Source organism: Brugia malayi (assembly GCF_000002995.4).
Source record: "Brugia malayi strain FR3 genome assembly, contig: Bm_v4_ChrX_scaffold_001, whole genome shotgun sequence".
Lineage (NCBI taxonomy): Eukaryota > Metazoa > Nematoda > Chromadorea > Rhabditida > Onchocercidae > Brugia > Brugia malayi.
In genome coordinates this window covers 20575856-20595216 of record NW_025062479.1, presented here as the reverse complement: position 1 = coordinate 20595216, position 19361 = coordinate 20575856, and the positions used below count along the sequence as shown (strand labels likewise).

The 19361-nt window shown below is 27.6% G+C and overlaps 2 protein-coding genes across 3 annotated transcripts; both read left to right on the top strand.

The window, feature by feature from the left end:
- Nucleotides 1–1806: 1806 nt before the first annotated feature.
- On the top strand, nt 1807–5983 carry Bma-suca-1 (succinyl-CoA ligase [ADP-forming] beta-chain, mitochondrial, putative; the record flags this gene model as incomplete). The annotated part of the gene is made up of 10 exons (XM_001891653.1): nt 1807–1848; nt 2168–2306; nt 2643–2742; nt 2818–2980; nt 3201–3353; nt 3632–3746; nt 4789–4950; nt 5096–5241; nt 5404–5524; nt 5820–5983. 10 exons carry the CDS (start codon nt 1807–1809, stop codon nt 5981–5983), a joined length of 1305 nt encoding a protein of 434 aa, XP_001891688.1.
- Nucleotides 5984–7608: 1625 nt separating this feature from the next.
- On the top strand, nt 7609–13932 carry Bma-lap-1 (Aminopeptidase ZK353.6 in chromosome III, putative; the record flags this gene model as incomplete). 2 transcript variants are annotated; one of them, XM_043075558.1, is made up of 11 exons in its annotated part: nt 7609–7615; nt 8097–8144; nt 8694–8932; nt 9598–9699; nt 10130–10279; nt 10629–10796; nt 11312–11498; nt 12325–12454; nt 12848–12965; nt 13296–13526; nt 13741–13932. In XM_043075558.1, 11 exons carry the CDS (start codon nt 7609–7611, stop codon nt 13930–13932), a joined length of 1572 nt encoding a protein of 523 aa, XP_042931492.1. The 2 variants fall into 2 exon arrangements, with proteins under 2 accessions (XP_042931492.1, XP_042931493.1); XM_043075559.1 differs by lacking the exons at nt 7609–7615; nt 8097–8144 and having other exon boundaries at nt 8705–8932.
- Nucleotides 13933–19361: the final 5429 nt, after the last annotated feature.

Below are 19361 nucleotides of genomic sequence, written 5' to 3'. Positions count from 1 at the left end.
TGGTGAAAAGAAATGAATATTAATTAAAATTACGAATGAATATAATTACTACTTATCATTAATGAAAATTCAATTTTACACCTGCTTAACACAATCATTTCTTTAAATATTTCATTAAAACTATCCATGTGATGCATGTTATGCACAATTTAGTATTTGTAGAAGCAAACAGTGTAAAGAGTATTATGTATTTAACATTTGCTGTGAAACTATCATGTAAACACTGTCAAATGCATAAAAGTATGATTTATGAAAAGTTCTTGAAAGAAATAAAACAAAAAAATTGCTGTAAATTTTACATTAAATGATGCAATTTCTTATATAATTTTATCAATTGTGCTTATCATCTTATCCATGAGCAAACTTAGATTGCAAGTTCGAAAATACGAACTTTATTTGGTCTTTTGCTATCTAACCTGGGTTCAAGATGAAAAAAATCTAAGCATTCTTTTTTCTTCCCCAATTTTTTCTATCAAGTTTTTTCCATAAAAAAAAAATTTGTTTTTCTATTAAAACTTTTATTTTTTTATTTTTTTGGAAGAAAAGAAAGAAAAATGATGAAGAATAAAGAGCCCTAGTAAAATACCCTTTGGGGAAGAGGAAAGCTTTTGTTCAGACAAACTAAAACTTATTGTAACAAAAAAGAAAAATAGGACTTCTTGGCTATAAAGTGAATCTACTATTTTTATTTTTCGCTTAACTAAAATTATAACTTTAAGGGCCTACTTGATACTTTTAACTAAACAATAAGTTTAATTTAATCTAAAAAGGATATTTCAGTTGCAACTATTTTTCATCACTTCGAATACTGCAATCTGTCTGTTTGCACATTATCAACGCCAAAATGACAAATTTGTAATGAAAACACCAAGCTTATCAAGGAAAAATTCTTGTGCACAATTCATTCGTTTTTAAACGAAACTGTCAGTATATGTTGTAGTTTATTATTATTATTATTGTTTATCGATCAATTTATCAATAAAATCTCCTATAAATTTATTGATAAATTTATACACAAGTATGCTGAACAATGGACAAGTCACGCTTTAATTATTTTTTTATTGAACACTTGAAATTATCGCCATTATTGACATTTGAAAATAATTAGTGTAGATGTAGTAGTAATAATTGTTATTGTTGTTGTTGTTGTTATTGTTGCTATTGTTATTGGTTTTTTTAATTTAGTATAAATGTTATCGCTATATACTATTACAGTTATTGCTTATTTTAATACTATTTATTCCAGTTCTCGGGATAATAAATATTTAAAAATTCGCAGATAACGTATATGTTACAATAGGCAATCTGGGAAATGCGTTGCATACTGCAAACATGTTTCCTGCAATGCGTGCTGGTGGACTGCGTGCAGTGCAATAATTTAGTGCATTAATCGGAGAGAAGGTTGTTGGAATTGTTTCATCATTCTTGTTATTTGTAAGCTATTTATTGACTCGGTTGATTGATTTAGCTTAAGGTAATGCTGGCTAGTTTTTCGGTGTGAAACTTTGCTTATAATGAATCGAAGTATAAAGGAAGGGATGTACTATTAACCAAATAAGCGTTGTAGTTGTTCCATGTAATTGCTTTATGTTAGCTCTAATATTAAACCTTATCTGATGTTCTTGGATGATTCCTGAATCATTTCTACTGAATTTATTGAAATTGGTGATTAATGCTTTCGATACTGTTCTTTTATTTAAATAATAATGACCATTTCTACTTTGTCTAATATTTTGATTTGTACAATCTGTATATGTTGTTTTCAGATTGTTATTTATTCTCTCACATTCATCGGTAACGTGAAGAATGTTTCGTCAGGATCAGAAATTGTTCTTGAAAGCATATAAGGTTATAATTTCATAATTTCTACATGATATTCGATTTGAAACAGGAAAAAAAAGGATGTAATAAAGTTTATAACGCCAAATTGATATCTTGTAGGCACGATTCTTTGAGATTTATGATTAATTGCTATAGAAGTATAGTCTCGAAAATGACTGATTTCATTTCATGTTTCAAAAGATTCCTTGTTTTTTGTCAATTAGACTGAAGAATAGAATGAGGGCGTGTTGTTAAATGATTCTGTAGATTTCCAGTTCAATAGTGATACGATATTCTGGAAGTACTTCTCAGATTTTAATTTGATCGTCTTTATTGTTTCCTATAGGCTTTGGTACCAGCTATACGCAAACTAAGTCTTAAAGAACATCAAGGTATATCGCTGCTTAAACAGGCCGACATACCTGTTGCACCATTTGGTGTTTCTCGAAATGTTGATGAATTATATAATGAAGCTCGAAAAATTGGTATGTTTTCATGTATACAGAAACAGCGAAGTTTTATGTGAATATTAACCTCATATGGACAACACACAGGAATTACGCCATAATTTGGTGTAATTTCTACATTCCGTTCATCATAAATTAATGTTCTTCTTAAAAATTCTACTAACGTTAGTTACTGCTCAATTAGAAGAATACTGCCGTGAGATGACTTTCAAATTGTTCTTGAAAAGTATGCTGTAGTGAATTTTGTATTATTCAGCTGAATGCATTAGTTGAGATGAATGACTGTAATAATAATAAATTAATTATCAGCCTGTTATCAATCGTATACGTTGTTCAGTCATTGTAGTGTTGCAGGTGGTAAAGATCTCGTTATAAAAGCTCAAGTATTGACCGGTGGACGAGGAAAGGGATATTTTGAGTCAGGTTTGGAAGGTGGAGTACAACTGGTTTTTTCGTAAGTTCCTTCTTAACTTTTCTTTAGATTTTATTATTGTTTCATACTCTTAGTATACCATGCGAAATTTTCTAGTCCTGAAGAAGCACGTGAAAAGGCTTCAATGATGTTGGGTTCGAAAATTTTCACTAAACAAACAGGTGCATCTGGTAAACTTTGCGATGAAGTAATGGTTTGCAAACGATTGTTTACACGACGGGAATTCTACTTTTCTATTACAATGGATAGACATACCGGAGTAATTATATTATAAAGTTTGATTTTCTAAACACAAGCTTGATTTCTTTTTTATGTTTCATTTATCTTCCTTTAGCTGTCTTCTTTCGTTTCAGTTGAATATAACTTTTCAGTCCAACTTTGCGCATTTTTTTTTTTGGCGTCTTATTTCCCTTTATTCACGCCCTCCATTTTTGTTAATATTTTTCCTTTTTTTCTGAGCAAAACAGACATTATTACAGGGTCCAGTAGCTATAGGTTCATCAAAAGGAGGCGTTAACATTGAAGAAGTGGCAGCGAAAGATCCCAGTGCTATCGTCAAATGTCCAATCAATATATTTGAAGGCATGAAAGATGCAGAAGCCAGTTCAGTGGCAGATCGTATGGGTTTCAAGGTTTTTTTTCTGTTGTTTTTGAAGTCAGAAGGATATTTCTTTCTTTGGTTTCATTTATGCATAATCGAAGTAGAAGAATCCGCCAACAAATCAGAAACTCATTCTATACGTATGCCACATATGATTGGAAGCTCCGATATTGTTTATCCTGCCTAGGTCGCCACGACTACAAAAAGTTTTCAATACGAATGTGGAATAAAACCTGAGTATCCCGGATTATATTATTCCTTAACTAACTCTGATGTGGTGGAATGAAAATGATTGACTGAAATTTTCAGGATGATCTCCGAATACAAGCAGCGAACATTTTTAAAAAGTTATACAACTTATTTATTAAATATGATGCAACACTTATTGAAATCAACCCAATGGCGGAAGATATTAGTGGAAAACGTTAGTTTTTTAATCAAGTTTTGAATTTGTATCTTTGAGTTTTTAATGCGATGCTGTTCATAAAATTCATTGAGATTTTGCATTATGCTATTAGAAATAAAAGTTTTATGTCCGGCGAAATTTAACTACACCCTCCGTTAATGTTTGCAGTGATAACGGGTTTTTTTGATCGTTCATAGTGAATACAGACATACATACGTATGTTGTTACAGATCATTTTTGATTTATAAAAGTTTGATTTTTCGATAATCATAAGCAATCACATGATCTTCGCATATTATTTTCTCAGTTATATTGAAAATTGCTGCAGTGTATCTTCACAAAATCATTTAGTGCTAACGAGAAAACTCCAGATATGGAACACAAAGTAGTAGTTTTTCAGAAAAATGCTAAACGATTAGTTCAATCAAGCCAAATGATGTTATAAATTAGATGACATTGTTTTTGTCAAAATTCAAACCGTCTTTCATGTGCTTTAGTAAATAATTGCATTTTATTTCTTGTTGATCTCAGGAATTAATCTCTCCCATCACGTATTTGTTACCAGCTGTATTTATTTGTCTTTTTCTCAATCTTTTAATTTTCTAACTCCAGTCTGATAGCTATTATTATTACATTGGATAAAGCTGTCGATTTGTATCGATGAGAATGATCATTCGACTTAACTTCTCTTCTCATCTGTTTTTGATACTTCATGTATGGCTGAAGTAAGAAGCTAAATGCGAAAGCGAAGATCGATATCTATTTAAATTAATTTAATTGGATGAAATATTGAAATTACACTACTGGGATAAACTTAGTTGATCAAAGTTGAGTAAAAGTAGTGTTTAGATATCGAATTAAAATTAGCATTAAAAAGGATCATGTTTACATATCTAGTTATGGAAAGTTAGATTTAAAATGTGTTCATCTTGCATGTTTTTATTGTTATTTCAAGGGAAATAGTGTTTAGTTTACCTGTAAAATAAATCAAAAAAATAAAGCATCCAAATAATCTCAGAAATCTTCACCAAATCCCTTGTTAAATTCTTCTTTTTTAAAGTATATTGTTTGGATTGTAAGCTGAATATTGATTCAAATGCGAGTCATCGGCAAACAGAATTATTTGCTATGGAGGATCAACAGCAACAGGATCCTCTGGAATTGCGTGCAGCAAAAGCTGATCTTAATTATATTCGACTGGATGGTAACATTGGCTGTATGGGTAAGGTTTTTTGCATAATTTTGGTAATTATTTCTTTAGTGACTTAGAGGGTGGTAGGATTTTTAAAAATTTAAGTAACTTAGAGTGTTGTGGGGGTTTTGATATTTTAAGTACGAAATGTGCAACGAAATCATGCAAATTTCAGTGAATGGAGCTGGACTGGCAATGGCAACTATGGATATAATTAAGCTTCATGGTGGTGACCCAGCGAATTTTCTTGATGTTGGTGGTGGTGCTACCGTTGAGCAAGTTGCTGAAGCTTTTCGGATTATCACTGCAGATAAAGATAAAGTAGGAAGTTTTTTGCATTTCTAATTAAAAAGAAGACATTTTTCATCTACATTTTTCTTTTCCGAGAAATTTAATAGAACCAAAGGCAGTTTATAAGAAATCAATAGAAGTTATATTATAGTATTATCAAGTTTTCGTTTTGCATGTTTTTTTTTTTTTCAGGTTAATGCCATCCTTGTGAATATTTTTGGTGGAATCATGCGTTGTGACGTCATTGCGCAAGGTATGATCAACGCTGTCAATGAACTTCAGCTCAAGGTTCCCGTTGTTGTTCGGTTGCAAGGTTAACTTTTTTATCTACTTTTTTTCATCTTTTATATGCGAATAAATCATTGTGGATCAGGTTCTCTTTATAAATATGTTTGTTTTAGCTATATTTTTAGCTTTTAAATGATTTCATTTTATTTTATTTTTTTGTGTTTTAGCCCCTTCACATCATTTATATTCTCCTATATTTGTCTTTTGTGCACTTAAATTTACTAAGTTTGAAAAAGTGGAAAACAGAGGTGGTTTAACAAATAAGTTTGAATCCTGTGTAAACCAACCAGTGAGAAGAAAAAAATTTTTTTCTTCTTCAGGTACTCGTGTTGAAGATGCCAAAGCATTGATTGCAGCTGCGAACTTGCGAATGATTTCATGCGACGACTTAGATCAAGCTGCAAAAATGGTTGTAAAATTATCAGAAATAATTCAACTAGCACGATCCGTACCAGTTGATGTCTCTTTCCAGCTTCCTTCTTAAGTGTCACTTCTAGCAGAAAATGATACATAGTATGTTACATTAATATTAGTTTATTCTTTTCGTTCACTTTGTCGTTATATTTATAGATCTGTTAAGATAAGAATGTTGCCACCTTCTACAGTGATAATGTTTTTCTCGTGCAAATATTTTTTATGTTTTCTTTATACTCGATTAGAAAAGAAGTTGGTTTTTAAATAATTTCGTGTTAGCAGTAAATTTATGCATGAATATGAGTAGCATTATTGAGCTATTCAACTCGAAGTGGCATGAATCCTGTTTCCAAAAAATAAAATAAAAAGCGAATTCAGGAAGAATATTATCCATTATGGGGTTGTAATAATATGTTATGATTTTCATGTTTTTCAAATGGAATTTAGGAGTTTTTGTTTTTATTGAATTCGCATTGAATTGTCTGACAAAAACGTTTTTTTATCATTTTGACAACATTACCGAATTTACGGATAGTAATCTTTCAAATCTTTCATTAACAAGAAATCCAGTTTTTGTGTCCAGTAAAGTATTAATTTCCAATTTCTTTTTTTGTTTTCGACTGCGGTTTTATTTTTTTTTTCCTTTTTTCACCTAATTATTATACTATCTGTTCAGCAGTTCGTTGTTTTTTTTTCATTTACTTTTGTTCTTCTGAGTACCTCATTAATCAGCAAAAGCGATATTAATAAAAAATTTCACAGTAATGTAGTCTATCAGCTAATATTTCGTTATCATTTATTAACAGAATATTTTCATATCATATTATCATATTGGATAAAACTTCTCATTATAAAAAAGAAGAAAAGAAAAAAACAAACTTTTCATTCATTGTTTTTTCATTAAAAAAAAGTCATATTTGCTTTGTCAATAGTTCCTCGAAAATATGAAAATATTTATGCGCTATTAGTAATATTTGTGTTATATTAATGAAATTGACTATTTTCTTACTTCCTATATTTGTACTTATTCGATGGTTAAAAAAATTTTTTCCGAAGGTTATGCCTATCAATTATTTATTCATATGAAATAGTTGTGCTATCATCGGAAATGTTGAAACGAGTTTCATATGATTGTTTAATTATTCCCTGTTCGTATATTTCGAAGAATTGGTTGCAATAGCTCAAATTACCATTAAAATAAAAGTTAACTTACACTGTTGTCTTTTTTTTAATTATTAATATTTTGAAAAATCACTTAATGTTCAGTTTTATGCAATTGAAGCTCCTCAATCCCATTATTGTATCATATTTTTGTATGATATAGTCAACATGTACTTTGTTATGCATAAATATTTTTTAAAAAACATCAAGAATGTGATTTTTATTAGTTTAAAGTTAAGTTATTTTATTTTAAATGCCATTATCATCATCAGCTAATTTCTTTTATAGTAGGGAGAGGGCGACGAAGTTTGACATTGATATTATTTGTTTTTTGATGATCTTTTTTTATGAAATCTATTTTTCGGCTATTTAAAGTAATTTTTATTTGTGACCTATTTTTAGTTCGTTTTTCGTTTTCTTAATATATTTTTACTACACTGTCAATTTTACTACACATTACATTTAGTGTTGATATTTCAGATTAAGCAAGTGTGAATGTATAGTATTTCTGGCGTCAATTTGTTTATTTAACAGATGCGAGGTATAATGAAATTTTTGTGGCTTTCGTAATATTTAAAGTATACAAATAAATGATTTTAGCTTAATTTTTAATTCGGTGTCAAAATCATTGGTGAATAAAGATTGCCATGATGCATAATTGTTGCATATTATTTTTATCGACTGATATTTCTAATTTGAATTTATGATTATATTTTAGACATATTTTGCCACACAAAGTTTTTTTCCAAACTAAAATAAAATTTTTGTTGGTAATTTGAGAATAGTTTCTTACTAAGTATTAAGTATATTAAGTGCTTTCTTTACAGTTTGTAAAAAGAAAGAAGAAAGAGTAATAACTAATAATGTTAAAATAGGTAATCTTTTTCTACCTTTGCCACTTACCTCTTTTGTTCGCAACAAATTTCATTTCAACCTTCATCATTTTGACTGCAATTATAACCATTCCTAGTGAAAGCAAATTTATTTCGGTGTGGAAAACTTATTTCCTGAATTAATTTCAGGTGTTTTACGTCTAACATCATTCATTCGTCATACGAAACATTTTAAAAGTAATGGTTTATGGATTTCATTTTTCAATTTGAAGCACTCAGTGCCTAAAGTATATCTGTTGAAAGTAGTGAAAATGTCTAAATTAATTTTGCAATATTTAATAAGCTAATTTTTCTTTTTTTGTAATATTTGATAAGTTTACTATCATATTTCAACTATATTATAGTGAAGTATGATTTATGTTTAACTGAACTGAAATGTGATAGTAAGTTTATCACATATTAGAAGAAATATAATTATACGTTGATCAGTCTCAAAATACAGTATCTGGAAAAGTAGTTAAATTCATTTAGAGATGGATGGTTTCTTTTATTCATTTATCAAGTGAATAATTAAATAAACTAAACATGGTCGAGTTTTTTTCTTCATCTGTTATTGCAGTTAGATATTATGAGAGTGAGGAAAATTGTCAATAATAAAGTAATTGAGACATACTTATGAATGTTTTAATTTATCTAAGAAATATTTCGCTGGGATTGAGAATTAAGATGCTTAGTAATTCTTTTACAAAAAATGATCATTTAAGCTATTTTCATATTCATATCTAGGTTTAACAACTATGGCAACATTAAATGTAAAACAAGGGATCGATCCGGAGGTACAACTCTCCAAAGATACTCAGATTTTACTAATAGGGAAGAAGAAACTTCTCAAGGATATCAAATTTGATGGCAATATTATGGCGAAATTTTCGGGTTTCGTCACTTCTAAAACATGGGATTCATTAATGGAAACATTAGCTGATAATAGTTCAGCAGCAATACCACTTCATTTGAATTTAGCTACCGTTTGTTTTAAAACTATTTCCTTTTTCTTCTTTTTCAAATACTTTAATTTAATAACTTATTATGGTCATTTGTGACCTCTTTTTAATATGGTCATCTTATTTTTTTATGTATTGTTTATTTTTTCATTATGTATTATATTTTTATGATCATTATATCATATTATGGTCACTTTTGAGTTTTGTCTTTTTCTTTCTTTAATACAATTTTGTTTATTATTATTTTTGATTTTTCTTATAGTTATACGCTCTATAATACACATAAGCATATTTGTTACACTACACTACTTCTTGGATTACTGTTATAGTAAAATTAGGAAAAAAGGTGTAACTTTTATCTGAATGAATTGACACTAGAATGATGAAACAGACGGCACACACAGACATATGTGCACACAGTTTGATAATATACATCATTTCTGGAAAATTGTTTGATATTATAACTTATCAAAAGAAATAAAAATACTTAAATAAAAGTTGTAATAAAAACGTTCGATCAGTAATGACATAAAAAAGGCAACATTCTTATACTATTTATTGTATAACATTGTGAGTAAATTATACAATAGTATTTGATTGAATAAAATTATACAGGTTGAAAAATTGATCTCTTTTGAAAGAGTTTCATTCCATATTAAATTTCTTTACGAATTGAATTTGAATTTAAGGTTATTGCTGTGGGAGATGAATCCAGTCGACATAATGCTCCCTCAAATGCTTTATCGATTTTCAAAGAAGTTAAAAAGGCAGGTCAAGCAGATGGCATTAAGGTTAGATTTCCATACTTACATCTTTTTTGTCGTAATATTTTGTCTTAATTTCGTATCTCACTATATTATGAAACATATCTCAAGGAAGATTAAGTGAAGGGGAAATAATGAAGGAAAGGTATTAAAAGAAAAATGAAGTGCCAAGTAAAAACAAACCATTATTAAAGTGAAATTCGTGTAGCAAATCAGTCACATAGATAACGATTATTAGATAATAATCTAAATGAATAGTTTCTATGTTTAAGAAAAACTGTCTAATTGTTTTCTTATTTGAAACTATTCTTCTTCTATAACCCATCCATTTGTTATTTATTAATTTGACTTATCCATCATAAATTCTCTTTTCAAATGGAGGAAGAAAAATTTTCACCTTCTTTTTTCCCAAATTTATTTATTTTTTTCTAAATTTAAAGAAAAAAGTGTATTTTAGAATGTCTCGATTATTCTATATGCAATGTTAGCGGATATATTTCCAAGTGTTGCTGCAATAGCACGTTGTTATCCGCTTTATAGTCGATTTACCGAAAATATTATCAGTTTGGAAAATGTTCAAATTGAAATTGTTGTAACTGATGGCGAGGTAAAATTTACTCATTTTAAATTATATTTTTCTTTCTATTTCTTTTCCCTTTCTCTATTCTTATAAATATATCTGTAATTTATGATATTACAGTATATTAAGCATACTGACTTCTACTGACTTTTTTCAGTTTTATATGACATTCTTGGTTTATTAATGACTTTAGCTTTTAGAAAGCTCATTCAAGATCTGTCGCCTGTCTCTAAAACTCATTTAATTTTTTCTTCTTTTAATAAAACAGAGTTTTGTAGGCTTATTGTTTGGATTAGGATGGAATGTAACATTTACTATTTTTCACCTATTTTTCTTAATAACTTTTTTTATTAGTGTTATTATTATCATTATGCAGAAACTCACCAATCGTGATTTGCTGTTTCTCCAAACGTTAACAGAATCAATCCGAAACACTGCTCGCCTAATTGATATGCCACATAACGAGCTGAACACGGAACAATTTGTTGCTGAGGCTACTGAACTAATTTTAACACTTCCGAATATACAAAGTACCATTATTAAGGTTAATGATTTCTCTAATTTATCATACATTTATACATAACTTGAAACAAGCGATACGAAGTGATCAAACAATTGATATGACAATCTGCATATTTGTTTCGATTAATAATAAATTTCATATACAGCAATTCAGTAATATTACTAAAAAGAAATGCTCTTTGTTCTCGCTATTTAGTCGCTGAACTCTTTTACTTACCCCTTGTTTATTTTACAGTATTCACTATGGCTACCAATCTATGATTATTTGCCTTCCATACTTATCACTTCGAAATCTGACCCTTAAAAAAAAATCTTTTCCCTGTAATTTCTTTTCATAGTAATTTGTTGACACTAAGAGTATGAAAAGAGTATTTAAAAAAATGAGTCGACATTTAGTGTAAAATTTTTTAAATAGTAATACATCTGTACATATATGTAAAAATTATCGATAAAAACTTGATCGATCACTATAATTCATTTTTAATTAAATTTATTTCAAAAACATCTTAAACGTAATTTTTCCTAAATAAATTTCAGGGTAATGACTTGCTTGCAAAAGGTTTTGGAGGCATATATCATGTTGGTAAAGCATCTGCTTCACCACCAATTTTTGCATGCTTTAGCCATAAGCCACAAAATGCTACGAAAACATACGCTATGGTTGGGAAAGGTATAGTATATGATACAGGTGGTATGCAGATTAAAACGAAAACCCTAATGCCTGGTATATGTTTTACACTATGATTTTATTGTTACTTCTGAAATCCTAATATTAAATGCAAATGTTCAAGTGCATTATTATCATTTTACTAAGACTGATATTTATTCCTGAAATGAAATCAAAAGACAATTGATTAAAATGAATATTTTGCATTTAGTTTTAAATAATATTTGAAATATATGAAAAATATTTGAAAAATATATCATGGATGACTTTGGATAATTTAATTACTTGAAAAATTGTCGGAGTTTAATTCTGTATTTATATTTGAGTATTTTCGAAATTTTACTAATTCTAATTGGCTGAAGAATTTAACCACTACATTTTCCTATATTTCATGAAGAATAATGAGCAGCAAATTTAAAAGATTTAGTTATGCAAATTCTGTGGTGGTTAAAATATCATAGCATCTCAAGTCTTGTGTTTTGTTTTCAAAATAGTTGTTAAACGAAAGATGAAAGAGAGAGAAACATGAAGACCAAAGTTTCAAAATAAAAATAAATCTTAAATAGATAACTCGTATTTATTAGGTCTAATCAACTGTTCAAATAAATCAGATTAAATTTGATTGGAATGAATTTAAAAACATATTTTGTTTAATATGTTAATAAGATTGCATAGTTATTAGTTGATAGAATATTTATATAATAAAGAATATCTGATTGTATATCAAAATAATTATATAAGTTTCTAGAAAAAATAAAGGGATGATATGCCAAGTTATCAATATTATACCTTTATTTTAAGACTCTTTGTTTTACTAGTGATCGATCTAAAATGATTCAATATTTGATAAGTTTGGGAAAAGAAATATTTCTTCCAATTTCAGGTATGAAAAATGATATGGGTGGTGCAGCTGCTTTACTTGGCTCATTTTATACCTTGGTAAAATTAGGCTTCAAGCAAAATTTGCACTGTTTGCTATGCGTCGCAGATAATACTATTTCACATACTGCAAAGTATGTGATTTTTTTTTTCTAAGTGTTAAAGTGTGTAGTAGAAGTAAGCTGGTCTTTCTCCTTGATCTTGAGCAAATTCTAAATATTGAAGAAAGAACATTTTTGAGGCGAGTGATTTAAGTAAAAAATGATTTAAACTAATTTTTTGAAATAACTTAAAAGTGGTTCATAGCAGTTCAGGAGTAATAAAAGAAGTAATAGAAATGATAGTAAAAAAATAAGAGACGAAAAACGATAGAAATTGAAAGGTAATGAAAATCGGAAGTTATTTCAAAATATCTTAAGAACTAAGATTTGAAAATACACAAAAATGACTTATCGATAATAATTTTGTTGGTATCTTTTTCAAAAACTTTACTTATTCATTCTTTTTCTTTTAAATTCTGATTCTAGCCGTCCGGATGACATCATAACGATGTTAAGTGGTAAAACAGTTGAAATCACGAATACCGATGCTGAAGGTCGTTTAGTATTAGCTGATGGTGTTTATTATGCGAAAAATATGCTCAAAGTTCGTTTCCTAACTTACTTATAATGATTAAAGTTTAAAAAAAGAACTTTTTTTCAAGCTAAGCTTGAACTTATAGTTTCAGCTTACCTAAATAAAAGTTATTTAATTTGAGTTAGCGTTAAGGACTGAAATTAGCATTTTTTATGATCTGTAATGTTAAAAAGTTTCTTTTTTTTACAAAAAGCAACTAATCAAAAGAGACATAAGAAAATAGGATTACAAAAAAATCAAGATCTATTAGACTATTTAATTAACTTAATTTATGCTGATATGCTTACCTGTTGTAGGGTTTGAGGCTTTGCGATATTTTTTCCGTGAATTTAATTCCAGGCTGATACAATAATAGATATGGCGACGTTAACAGGTGCACAAGGACTTGCAACTGGAAAACTTCATGCTGCTGTATTAACTAATAGTGAAGAATGGGAGAATCGTGCTTGTAAAGCTGGACGAGCTAGTGGTGATCTTGTTCATCCATTACCGTTTTGTCCAGATTTACATTTTAGTGATCTGAAAAGTCCTGTAGCAGATATGCGAAATTCAACTTTTTCCAAAATGCAGGTGAAAAATTTTTTTCAGCATCAAAGAAGGGTAAATTTGACGATAATTAATTTAATTAGTAAATGTTTTTTTTTTGGAAACATTCTAGAAAGAAGTGATATAAATTTTAGCAATGAATTATTTTGTTACTACTTGAAACTATTATCACTGCTTCACTTTTTTTCTCTATTCGCTAATTATCATTCTGCTCAAAAGTAAACATTTGAAAATTTAGGGACCAGGAAGCTCAATTGCTGGTCTCTTTATTGCATCACACATTGATTTTGGAAGTGGCTTGGATTGGATACATTTTGACATTGCTTTTCCGGTAGAACATGGAAATCGTGCAACAGGTTATGGCCCAGCTTTGATATGCGCTCTTCTTGCATCTCATTTGGATGTACCACTGCTGAAAACTTTGCAATGAATAATAAAGTCAGCCTTACACATTGCATGTTTGTATTGCAGAATGAAAGAAACAATGAGCAGTTTGATTGATCTAATATCCAGTTTAACTTTTTCTCTTTTTTTTCCTTCTAATATTTCTTGTTTTTCTTCTCATAGCAATATCTCTTAGATTGAAAGTTAATCGAATTTTTGGTTTTCCCTAAACTGCTTTGCATTTTGTCTAGATTAAACTTCAGTGTGCAATGGTGACTTTGCGAAATGTTATGTAAAGTAATGGAATTTAAGAGTTCACGTTTTTGCTTCCACTGAATTTGAATGAAAATTTTACTGAGAATTTGTCTTCAAAAATTTTTTCCCTTCTTCCTTTCTCGAGAGGAAACAAGAAATAAGGAAAATTATAACCTTTGGTTTGTATCTTTGTTCAAATTAAATCCCAAACTTTTTCGTAATGATTACCATCTTCCTGAAATATAATGTAAGGTAAATATTTTATAATTTATTAGCGCAAAAAAATTTTTCTTTAATAGAAGGAGAAAAAAAATTTCATTGAATTAGCAAGCAATTTTGTTATAATAATTTAGCAAATTCTTATGAAAATTCAACTACCAAATTTACTTCATTTCAGAAAACACTATTACTTCATAATTATCTTGCTGTTCTAAGCAATTATATCATTTGTTGTCAGTGTTAACCATAAAATTTAAATTATTGAAATTGAAATTACAGTCCCGATCATATCGTATAAATAAGCCGGCATGATTGCCTGTTTGAACTAACTAGAGTTTTTTCCATCTGCTTCAATTTACTATTCAACAAAACCATCCTGCTGAGTTTTACATTTACACTTACACGAACAAAAAAATTGTTAATATCTTTGGAAGAATTTTTCACGATCTTCTAATGAACAAACTTTTGCTAAGCATTCTATTCACCAGGATTAAATATTCAATTTCCAGCCGTAACAAAGAGATGACACATTAAAGAAAGTGTTTCAAAAGAATACGCTGCTTCCAAAGGATTAAAATTAACAAAGTACTGTTAAAGTGACAAGGGATATTCTTTTCTCTCCGCTATAGAAATGGATACAGTGAAAAGTTTAACGATATGCTTCTTCAGCATAATCAGTATACCACTTTATACATGCGAAACACAAATGAAATAAGGACTAGGGAATTTGCTTATAAGAGATAAAAATAGAAAAGCATTTCATTTCTTACCTAAAAATTAAGAAACAATCGATTTTATAGACGATCACCTGGAAGATTTTATTCTCTGTACTAAATTTTGATCTTTGATCAGAACACAGTACATGATGTAACAAAGGAAATAAAAGTGAAAAATTCACGATCAAATAAAGGAAGAGAAATTCCTGTTGAAGTGATGTCCTTTTTCTGCTGAAGAAATTAAATGTATATGCAAAAGAACATACATATAAATGAATGCATGATTATAAAATTATTCGTGAAATTATTAGTTAAATTATTATGAAAAATGGTTTATGAAAGATGCTAAACTTACGCCATACTTTAACAGTCGTCTAATGAATTATTTATTTTATCTCTTTTTTTTTGGGAAAAAGTTTTTTGAAACATTTTCAAATAGTAAACTCACCATGTGATTTTTATGAAAGGATTGGATTGCATGTCTGATTTATGAGTTGCAAATATTGCAAATTAGAGCACAATTAACAAAATAATTTGAAATAAGATATGAAAAGTTGCAATAAGAACAAAAAAAGGAAGCTAAAATTACAATGTTGAGACTACCGAGTAATTTACTGTAAAAAAATGCGTTTAAAATATTTGTTAATTCTGCAAAAAACTGCAACTGCATCATTCTGATAGTTTCTGATGGAATCCGGAAATGGAATCGGTTAGTATAAAGCATTAACAATATTCAAAATGTAAAACTATTATATAAAATATTATTCAAAATGCATATTCTTCTTCTTTTGTTCTATAATTCAACAATTACTGTAAATTTCTTTTTTAAGTTTCATGTATAAGCTGCTCTTAAGTAAGTTAATAAATTCAATATAGATTGAATTAATCCGTAAGAAAGAGATTAAAGTAAGTTAAAAGTGATGCAAATCAAGCACAAATTACTATATCATTATATTATCAAATATAATGAACTAAGCATATAAGTTTTTATTCAATCAAAATTTCTTTAAAACTTCACACAACAACATCACATTGTAAAAAACGAAGGAGAAGAAAGGAGGAAAAAGTAATTTATATTAATTAAATTAGCATTCGTATACTGTTCTATTCAGTTAATTAAATATCTTGAAATTTCACAAGCAAATGACATTATCAGTTGGTAAAAATAAAAAGAAGAATTATCATACTTTCTGCGAAAGTGTGGTGATAATACTTATTATAAGTGCTTACTTTCTTGCATTTTGATAAACTTTAATAGTTAAATTTTGCAATCAATTTCAAGAGATTTTAAACATGATAAAAGTAGCAAAAGAATGCTCCCACATTCGACTCATTGGGAGATTCTAAATATGATGATAAAGTTATCAACATGATACAGTTCAACGATTTACATACATATTGATAAACTACAATAGACTAAATCATATCTTTAAATGATTCTCAAAATATTTAGTATTATGCAGAATTGAATGCTCTACTTAATTTATAAATTTTCAAAAAAAAAATTTCATAAACTCTTCCTTTTCCTTTAAAAAAAAGGCTTTTCTTTTTTTTAATCCATATATTTGCTTATTTCCATATATATATATATATATATATATATATATATATATATATATATATATATATATATATATATATATATATATATATATATATAATCCAATATATTTATTTCTTCTAATCCATTTTTTTTTTTTTTTTTAACATTTTTATTCCTACATTCGTATATTACATAAAATTACTCAAAATTAAAAAAATTCAAACTAAGGAAAATTTTTGTGAGTAATAAATACGAGAAAAAAAAATTACAAGAAACGGGTTTTATTTTTTTCATAAATACTAGTTAGCATGAAATTATTTCACTCTTAAAATTAAGAGATATTCAAATTTTACTAAAAAACTATAGCGAAATTGAGAGGATGAGATTAAGATTGTATTACAGATTAAGATTATGATAAAGATTAAGATATTAAAATTAATGATGTATTCATATAGAGATGTGAAAAAGAAAACAATTCAGATTATGATTTTGATGATTACGATATTGAGTTATTGGAATGATGCAAATTTTCATTCCAGAGTGTTTAAATCGTAGTGGTATTATTACATAGTAATGTTAAATTTAGCTTAACATTTAAATTTCATAAAACTTAGTATTACAAAGAAAAAATGAGAGTAAAACTCTTTTAATACTTCCAAACAATTCCATTACCATTTACAATGGCAATGAAATTAGGGATGAAATGAAATTGACAACAAGAATCAAACAGTAAACTGTGAAATATGAATTGATATATACATGTGTGTGTGTGTATAACAGTCTGTTTCGTCATTGTAGAGTCAATTCAAAAGTCACTCGTCCTTTCTTTTCGAGAATTTTTTGCATTTTTAAACTTTTTTTATTAATTAAATCATATAATAGACTTATCCTCAAATCAAGTTTGATTTAATTAACTTATTTTTTTCTTGATATTATTAAAGTAATTTCTTCCAATTTATCATTTCAATCACGAATCATTATGTTATTGCAATAAATATCTAAAATTCAGGAAAAGAAATTTTGTTTCTTTATCGATATGATAAAATTATCGATTGTCCTCTTAAATCAGTATATTAAATAATTATTCCCAAAAAAAAAGAATTTCTCCCATACTTATTATTTTAATATATCAATTGGCAATTTCACTAAATTATGCTCACACATCTCTGATATATTCATGCATAAAAAAAAGAAACCAATATATCAAATCTATACAGACCACATAATCAAAGTGACAAAAGACTTAAAAAAAGAGCAAGAGAGGAAAAGAAATGATATGGAAAAAAAAATTCATTTTGTTTGAAAAATTACGAATAATTTTGGCAGAAAAATTGGACACAAAGAGCAATAGGAATGGAAGAATCAAAATTGTAAAAGAAATTTTCCGTTTTATTACTTAAATACAATGAGAGAAAGAAAAAAAAAAGAGCAATTAAATTAAGGTGCGATACAGACGAAGAAGCAATTCAGTGAATCGTTCAATTTGTATAAAATTTTTCTCTTTTATGTTTGCTCTCTCCAAAAATTACTGACTATTTTTCTCCTTCACATTTCGATCATTCATTTATGCATACCATTTCACGACGAATGGTAGCAATTTTATGTTTCATTTCTTTCTTCCTTTTTTATCTTTGATAAAGCGAATGATAAGAAAATGAAAGAAATGATATTAATTTATGAAAAATAAAAAAGTTAAAAAATTAGTATTCATCCATCTTAAGATTTACTTAAATATAATTTATATTTGTATGACAATGAAATATTGATAAAATATTGGAATCAATTAAATCCATCCAATTATAAAATATTAAACAATTTTTACAACCAAAATGTTAGATACATAACAGTTTTTTATTCATTTAAAATACGAGAGTAAACTACTTAATAATTTAAGTTTAATGTTACTACTATAATTATCATAATTTTTTGTAAAAATGTTCAAATAGTTTTTCTGTTTCTTTTCATAGCATTCCAAGCCTTAAATTAGTAAACTGAAATAGGATGACTAGCAGAAGTATTGCAAATGATGAATGCACATTATTCTTATGCAAAATTGCAAAAGAAAAAATTCTTTTAACTAAAAACAAAGACAACTCAACATTGTATATCGAATTATTATTAGCAGCGAAAATAAGAAATTAAGTTAAAAACTTGAAAATCTTTCATAATAAAATTTGTGACATACTAATAAAGTTGTTGTCTGCATATCTTCATTTACCCATTTTTTATTTAGAACAAATCAGTGAAATTTTTATAATTGTCATTCTTTTTTTCACCATTATTGTCATAATTTATTGACATTCTCACTTTCTTTTTTCTTATTGAATAATTTTAAACTTTTGTAACTTTATCGTTTCTAAGAAATTCAATTTTACTTCTAATGATTGACATGTGCAAATTAGTTCTTTTGTTGATTTACAAAGCATTGAAATATCTCATTATCCATTACATTTAATCAACTCCTTTTGCTAGCACAATCTATTGGTTTATTTTATCTCATTCCATTTAATTTCATTTTCATTTTCAATTCTCATCTCAATATTAATCTTAATGAATGTTTCGAATAGATAACACAGTTTAAGGTTGAATGTTATTAGAAATGAAATATAGAAATGAACAAATATAAAATAATAGCATTCCTTAAAATTATTCAGTTTCATTCAGTGGAAAATTTTTGAAACGAAAGTGAAAAAAAAAGTTTTGAAGATATTAGCAAAATTCTCTAAATTTATTTTTTATCAA